Below are 8,459 nucleotides of genomic sequence, written 5' to 3' on the forward strand. Positions count from 1 at the left end.
TGCTTGTGTAGGTACTTGGAGAATCACCTTTGCAAAGGAATCAAGTTGGGACCTTAATGACCAAGTAAGGAAGAAGCATTTAGCTAGAGAGGGCTTAGAGAGGCCTCGGAGAGGTCTCCAAGGTATTTCCAGCAGGCCGCGGGCACGAGTAAGTGAAGCCGCGGGCGCGGGCTCAAGAAGCACAAATTGCTAGATTTTGGCAGGAGCTTGCCGCAGTTGCCCCGCGGGCTCTCCGCGGGCGCGGGAAATCTGGAGAGGGCGCTCCGTCTCAGAGAGACCGCGCCCCCCTGATTGAGTTTTGGGAGTAGGGGATTAGCCGCGGGCGCGGGTGTTGCCCATATAGCCCGCGGAGGGTTCTGTACCCATTTCTCCGCGGCCGCGGATTCATCGGGAGAGGGCGCGGGATTTGCCGGTTTCTTCTTTACTTATAAATAGAATTGTAATTCCTTTTTAAAACCAACTTTTTGATGATATTTCATTAGCTTAGTTTTAGAGAGAGAATTTAGAGAGAAGTTAGAGATAAGTTCATGGTTTTGGATTTGTAACTCAACATTTGGTCAATTAAGTTTGGATTTCTTCATTTTCAATCATCAATATTAGTGAGAATCTCTTCCTTCTTTAATCTCTTACTTACTTGCTATTTGATTTATGCTTGTTACTTGTTTTTCTTTGGATTTGAGTTTGATATTGTTGAATATTTTGATTTCTCTTAGATTTTGATATAGAATGATGATCAATGCAATTTCTAGTTATTTGTTTTTGAATTTCACCATGATTAGTGAGTAGATTAGTTGCTAGGGAAAGGGGGAAGCATGTTTGATCAATGAAATTGCTAGTTGATGCTCTTTGATTGATTGATTTGTTGCAATTAAATTGGTTGACATAGTTTTGCATGAGATTGATTAGACTAGGAGTGATCAACCTATAAGATTAATCAAGATTGCATTGCAACTCTTAATGACATGAACAATTGATTTGAAAGTTGCTCTAATTGATTGGGTTTGCTTGTGATTCTTCTTGATTTGCCTTTCATAGTGACACCTAGATTGGCCTATAGGAGATAGCATTTGAACTCTCTTGATTGCTACTATTGTTTGTCCATTGCAATACTTGAATTAATTGATTGAGCTCTAAACTAGCATTATCATTGAACTTGCATGTGGAACCCATATCCCTAGTGTTTAGACCTTTGATTTACTTGATTAGACTTGTTTTAGTTTACCATAGTGCCAACCATAATCTCAATCCATCTTCGAGGTAGCTTGACTTAGACTCTAGTTTTCATCATTGCATTCCCTAGGGATCGACCCTTAACTTGCCCTATATTCATATAAGGTTGGTTAGGTGTTTACAAATTTAGTTTGACTTGGGGGAAGGGTAGATAACGACATACATTTTCCTCTCGTCAATCGCCTTAAACAAGCCTAAATCTAACACATTTAAGTCTAGACTTTGTGCTGGTTGATACACAAACTGGATATTGAACCCATATGCTTCACATGCTGCTTTAAATTCTGCTTCTTTAGCTACTTGATGAGGCCTAGCATTGTCCCATTAAATGATGATATCCTTTGGTAATTGGGGGGGGGGGGGGGGGCGGGCATTTCTCATGTATAGTTGGAATAACATGATTGAGGAGCATGTCCCTTATAGCGTCCTTGTTAACACACTGGACTGCCTTTGTTTCTAGTGTTCCCTTGTCTCTATTCTTGCTTTTTTTCTTTGCTATTTTATACTTGACAAAAGGGAACAACCCATACTTCCCATCATGCAAAAGGTTCTTGTTGTTATCATACAGTGGTTTCCCTACCATACCCATGAACATAGCCTTAAGTTTAAATCTCTTAGATTGGTGTGCTCTGTATGGATCTTGTTCATTTGGTAGCAGATAAAAGGTTCTGGTTTCTGGGTTCAAGTAGAACCATTTCTCATCTATGTGCATTGTGTACTGCATGTCTCTTAATGTAGGGTCCCCTACAGCTGGAATAGGGTTCACAAAGCTTAGAACCCACTTCAATCTAGCAATTTTATGATTGTCTGTCAGGGCAGGGTGATTGGTTGAAGTGTGTGTTCTAAGCCTACCTTTTTTTAACCTATAAATAACCGAGGACGACACATGAAGGGCAGCAGCATAGCTCCTTTCAGTTGTCCTTTTATACAATGGGACAGAGACCAACCACTCATCTGAATGGACTTTGGGTTTGGGGCCTGTTTTGCCAAGTTTTTTGGTCCTAACATCAATAACAATCCCCTCCCCTAAGTGTTTCTTAATTACCTAGAACCATCTTGTTGTTGTGGATCTGTGAACTTTGTGTTTCTTGGCCAACTTGGATAAAAATCCAAAAGGCGGTGAGTCCCCCTCCATGTTCACCAAGATTTCATCAACAAGTTGCCTCTTTTCATCTAGTGACATTTCTCTGTTGTCCCTTCTATGACCTTGTTGTTCTTGTGGAGTCTCATCCTCTTGTTCTTCCCCTATATCACCATCATCTGTTTGTGCATCATCATTATCTACATCATAACCAATATCTGAATTTTCATTTTGTACTTGCTGGTTTGCTATGTCTGATTCATCATGGTATGTTTCATCATGAAGTCCCATGCTGTAATAATCCAAATGATGTCATTCCTCTTCATACAGTCGATGCATTCCAAAAAAATCAGATTCAAAGAATTCCATGAGTCCCTTTTATTTTTTTTGCAAAGCAGGTGAAGGTAGTGAAATGGCGGCTGTAGGTTTTTATTTTTGCGGTCTTCAATGGAGCTGCTAGATCTAACAGAGCACTTAGAAATTAGGATTATTAACAACTAATTGTAGGGAAATGTAATTTACTATGGCTGCTTGTATCTTTTGAAGAAATATTGTGTTGATTTTTTTTTATACTCTTTGAATTCCCCCCCCCCCCCCACCTAGGTATTGTGTTTGAAAATGAACAAAAAAAAAAGGGTTCATTTCAAGGGGAGACCCTATAAAGGGGTCATTTTGACTAGAAATTATGAAAACTTTTGGATTTTGGTGAATTTGGCAAAATTTTTGAAATTTCATGTAAAAATAAGGGAGGGAAAAATTTACCCTCCAAAAACTCACATTCCCTTTCATGGGAAGCATAGTTACGGTGGGATATTTCCTAGTAAAAAAGATTTCCCCCACATGGGTGGTAAAGCTAAATATGGGACCACTACTTTTCCCACCAATTTATCTCTCCTAATACTATACCCCTCACCTTAATTAATCTACTTTCAATCTTTTGCCTCGGCCTCTGCAAACATGTCCTTTGTTGCGAGTAACATGAAGCGGAGGGAGTATATAAATTTCAACTTCTTTAAAAAAAAAAATCAACTCCTTTTTAACTATATTTTAAATGAAGTATTATTATATTTTGCCAAAAAAATTATAATAAATTGATTTATATAATAGATGTTAAAGAAATTACTTTAAAACATCACTTAAATTTTTATTTTCTTAAATACCTCTAGCTAATATTTTATTTCAATTCAATATAACTATATATTCAAGTTAATTACAATATTGTTTATGAAATTTTACTACTATACGTACATATTATCACAAAATAATATCTTGCTATAGAATAAATATTGTGTTTAACAAATGATTTTTTTAAACATAAAGGTGATATATTATTTGTAATTTTGTGTATGTTTGCACTTTTGCTAATAATTTTAGTGGAGATTTTAGTTTGTGTTTGATTAATTTTAATGTTTATTAAAATTGCATTTATAAATAAGTATTCACTAATATGACCACTAGACTTGATCAAGCCCTGTCTGAAAATTCTCAAGTTCGGGTAGACTAAAAAAATTCATTTTTTAGATAATTTGTTGCTTTGCCTATTTATATATATTATGACATTATAATTCCTATATACTTCCTCCGTTTTTTTGTTATTGTATCATAGGGTTGGGTACAAAAATTTTGGTAGTGGAAAAAATAAGAGAGAGAAAGGTGAAAATACAAAATTACCCAGGTGACATATTGATAAACTAAAAAGTAAGTGTGAAAAAGCAAGGGTATGTTGGGTATTTGTAATGTGAACACAAATAATTTTTTTTCCAAAGAGGAAATGGTGCAATATTTGTGAAACTTCCTAAAAAAGCAAGTGGTGCAATAATAAAATAACGGATGAAGTATATGATTTGTTTGTTTTAACAAATTTTATTTGTTGGATATAATTAATTTTCTTAAAAAATTAGATTTATTGTACATGACAAGGATCTTAAGCTAGTTATGAAATAAAAGAAGTAAAATAAACAACTCTTAAACTACACAAGAAGATATGAAGGGTCCTCTGTCTATTACAAGAGAAAGGCTCAAGTCACACCTAGAGGAGATGGAGGGACTAACCATCCCTCCACTCCTCACCCAATTTGGATCATAATATAACGAAAACCTTCTCTTCAATTCTTTAACCATCCACTAAGAAATACGAACGACATGTGTTACACCATCATGCACTGCATAAACACACTCGTGGCATTAAAAACACACCACCATATCTACTTCTCTAAGTAAACTTTGCCACACCTCTTTCTTAACTTGATCCAAACACTCTTTGTGACACATGTTTACCATTCTATCCTGCTTAGTCACCTCTTCACATTCCTCCTTTTCACCACATGTCATCTTACCTCTCTTCATGTTCATCCTCTTAAACCGACCAACCATATATCAACCGAACAATGTCATTAATTAATTTATATTTTAGTTCTAAGTCTACCTCTTATATATGTACATTTTAAGACCCTTTTGATTTTGTGGTCTCTAGAACAAAATTCAATACACAAAAAAAAAAAAATTAAAGACAGTTTATATTAAAAGTGCAAAAGAAGTAACACTGAAAAACAACAATGGCTTCACAACAGCAGCAGAGAAGAGATAACACAACACAAGAGAGAAAGTTACAAGTTGAGCAAAACCTTGTGCCTAAACGAGCTACTCAGTTTGAGGAGCTAGCTCATAAGGCTACTGACTCCGCAGTCGCGGCAGCTGCGACTGTGGAAGCGGAAAGAAGGAGTGCTGGTAAAGGAGGGAGTACTACGGTTGTCATTGGTGTTGGCCATGCCGGTGGCGGAGGAGGAGGTGGAGGTTATACTCAGCCGCAGCAGCACATGAGAGAGAGTGGGACTACTCACATTGGTATGGGCCAGGCTCAAACCGGAGGCGGTGGAGGTGGGCTGACACAGTCTCGTCAGCAGCAGATGAGAGACATTGAGAGTACTGAGTTTGAGTCGCTTACTAATAGAGTTGGTGGACTAGAGTTTGGAAGTGGTGTTCAGCAGCAGAGAGGATCATCTAATCAGGAGCAGGCTCGCAGGGATACGAGCCATGGTGTGTCGAAGCAGGCGGTGGGGAGGGATACAAGCCACAGTGTGTCGAAGCTGGCGGGAGGAAGGGATACGAGCCATGGTGTGGGATGGCAGGCGGGGGGAAGGGAAACGAGTCATGGTGTAGCGGCGGGAAGGGATACGAGCCATGGATCGGCGAAAGGGCCGACTTCGGTGGGGAAGTTTGGGATGAAAGAAGATATGGGAATGGAAAGGGGAAGAGGAGTGCAAGAAAAAGCTGTGACAGGAAGAAAGTATGATGAAAAACTGAAGCAAGAGACAGAGTCTTTGGAAGAGATTTCCAAATATAGGCAGACTGCTCAACAGAACTCTATTGATGCTGTTCAAGCAGCTCAAGAAAGGTATTATTCTCATACATTTACATGTATTATCAAGTTTTTTGAACTGCTGAATTTGGATCATGTAGTTGTAGGAAATATTTTGTTAATGATTCAATTCTAATGTTTAGAAATTAATTAATTTGAATATCTGCACACATTGGCCACGCTATATCTAGTATAATGTTTGTTTTCTATTAAGTAGATAAAGAAGTACGGACTGTGTATGATAAATGACTTTATGTTAATTATGTTAATGTTGTACCCTTTAACATTGCATTATTAATATATTAGTGTTTCTAACCACAGAAATTGTACTACATTACAGCTATTTGTGGTCGAACATGTTATAAACATGTTATCAGAAAACAAATAATTTTTAGAGGATTGGTATGTATAGTCTAACATATTAGCTTGACTTCAGAATATTAGAATACAGTTCTTAAATTTTGTAATATTTGAAGCTGTCTGACTTTTATTGAGTGCATAAGGTACTAAACTACTGATAACTTAGTTGTACATAGCTAAGGAAGTTACAAACTCCATCAAAACATAAGATAAGTACAGCATTGTAGCATGTCTCATAGTATGTTTACTACAAGATGCATTAATGGTTTGACATGTTAGTTTTTATAATGCTAAAAAAGGTATGGGAAAGCAAAGGAAGATGCAGCAAATGCAGCTTTGGAAGCCAAAGAAGCAGCAAAACATGGATTAGGGGCAGCTGCGACAAAAACGGCTGAATTAGGATCCAAGGCTCAAGAAAAAGCCCGTGCAGGAGTTGGGGTAACAACCCAATACGTATCAGAGAGCACTCGTCCAGTGGTTCAGACAGCTGCAGAGAAAGCAAGACAAGCTAAAGATGCAGCAATAGCTGCAGGCCAAAAGTCCATGGAATACACTGGGGAAAAGGCGGCACAAGCTAAAGATGCAGCCATGACTGCTGGCCAAAAGACCATGGAATACACTGGAGAAAAGGCGGTACAAGCTAAAGATGCAGCCATGACTGCAGGCCAAAAGTCCATGGAATACACAGGGGAAAAGGCTGTACAAGCCAAAGATACCACAGTTGGAACCACGAAAACTGTTGCTGGTTACGTGGGAGAAAAGGCGGTGGCTGCAAAGGATGTTGCATTGCAAACTGGTAAAACTGCTGCTGGTTATGCAGGGAAGGTAGCTGAAGAGGTGAAGGATCAGGCTGTAGTTGCTGGGTGGGGAGCTGCACATTACACTACAGAGGCTGCAGTAGAGGCTACAAAGATGGCAGGCGGGGTGGTTGGAAAAGCAAAGGACATGGTAGCAAGTGCTGCACATAAGGCGACTGAATTGGCTGAGAAGCCAGTAGTTAGGGCAAAAGATATGGCTGTGGGCACTGGTGAAAAACTCGCGGACTACACTGCTAGGAAGAAGACTGAGGCCGAAATATACAAAGAAGAGAAGCATACATACTATGATGCGGTACTTGTCCTACTAATGTACTAGTTTGATTATTGCTATATAAATTACTTGTATTAATATACATCACAAAATCTTATATGCAGGGAGAGAATCAACCTTCGTCTGGTGAAGGAGTAACCGGTATGATCCAAAAAGGAACAGAGAAGGTGAAGGACATGGGAAGAGGAGCGATGGGATCTACACCTCGTGGTGGAGGCACTGAAATGTACCAGGAAACCGAGGGAGTTACCAGAAGTGGAGGAGCTACCGGAGGTGGAGGAGTTACCGGTATGATCCAAAAAGGCGCAGAGAAGGTGAAGGGCATAGGAAGAGGAGTGATGGGATCTTCACCTGGTAGCGGAGTCACAGAAATGTTCCAGGAAGCCAAGGAGACGGTCAAGGACGGAGCATCTAAAGTGGGAGAAGGAGGCGAGATAATTACAGAGAAAGGTGAAGGAGTGCTCGGTGCAATAGGCGAAACTATAGTTGAGATTGCACAGCACACTACCAATCTTGTTGCTGGAGCCGGGCCAGCAACAGGGCAGCAAACTGAAGTCAAGGAGAAGAAGCTGGAGCATCAAGATAGAAAGAAATACTGAATAAGTTTGTAGTAATTTATAATGCAAGTCTTTTGTAAGAAGTCTGGTTTTGGATTTTTTTTTGGGTTAGTTACTTTTGTTAATCAGGATAATGTGTGAAGTTATATAGTGTTACCTAGTAGTATGGTGAATAAACTATATATTAGTAAATGGAATTATGGAATACAAGTTTATCATGTTAGATAAAATAAAAGTCAATATTTTTTGTTCAAAATTAGCATTGTGAAGATCCTATTCTCACAAGGTATCAATCCAAACGTTAGCCAAATCTCGTTCTTCTTCTTGAATATAGTCCAATAACCAAAAGGTTGTACTTGATGTTGAAAAGGTGATACTTTTTACTTTTTTTTTTTTTTTTCTTTTTTTTTTTTTTTTTTTTTTTTTTGACGAAGGTGATACTAAGTTATACTTTATGCTTACAAAATTAAAATAAGCTACGATAAGAGTTCTTTCAAAAAAGAAAAAAAAAAAAAAAAAGAAAAAGAAAAAAAGTTATAACAAAAGTGTTTCAAGTTTATAACAAAAGTCATCCTTATCGATCAAGACTTGCAAGACTGACCCAATGGTTTGTATACTCCGATGATAATCTCTAGCGATGTATTATCCAAAGCAATTAGAGCCAATTTGGTTACTCTACTAAATTGGATTAATTTCCATAATTCCATGATTTTAAAGTGCTTGGTTGATTATATACATAATTAGTACTCATCGTGTACTTGAATTTATACTGGCCTTCAATCTG

The 8,459-nt window shown here is 38.1% G+C and overlaps 1 protein-coding gene across 1 annotated transcript; it reads left to right on the plus strand.

Annotated features, from left to right (window-relative positions):
* The first annotated feature begins 4,686 nt into the window (after positions 1-4,686).
* Positions 4,687-7,872, plus strand: LOC145559828 (uncharacterized). Its single transcript, XM_081621119.1, has 3 exons — positions 4,687-5,705; positions 6,329-7,139; positions 7,223-7,872. Exons 1-3 carry the CDS (start codon positions 4,867-4,869, stop codon positions 7,715-7,717), a joined length of 2,145 nt encoding a protein of 714 aa, XP_081477245.1. The 5' UTR covers positions 4,687-4,866; the 3' UTR covers positions 7,718-7,872.
* Positions 7,873-8,459: the final 587 nt, after the last annotated feature.

This window comes from Chenopodium album, chromosome 9 (genome assembly GCF_948465745.1).
Source record: "Chenopodium album chromosome 9, dcCheAlbu1.1, whole genome shotgun sequence".
Classification (NCBI taxonomy): Eukaryota; Viridiplantae; Streptophyta; class Magnoliopsida; order Caryophyllales; family Amaranthaceae; genus Chenopodium; species Chenopodium album.

Excerpts from the sequence above, each read along its gene's own strand:
- LOC145559828 (XM_081621119.1), top strand. The coding sequence starts at position 4,867 with ATGGCTTCACAACAGCAGCAGAGAAGAGATAACACAACACAAGAGAGA. Across the intron at positions 5,706-6,328 it reads GTTCAAGCAGCTCAAGAAAG|GTATGGGAAAGCAAAGGAAG; the intron begins GTATTATTCTCA and ends ATGCTAAAAAAG. Across the intron at positions 7,140-7,222 it reads AGCATACATACTATGATGCG|GGAGAGAATCAACCTTCGTC; the intron begins GTACTTGTCCTA and ends TCTTATATGCAG.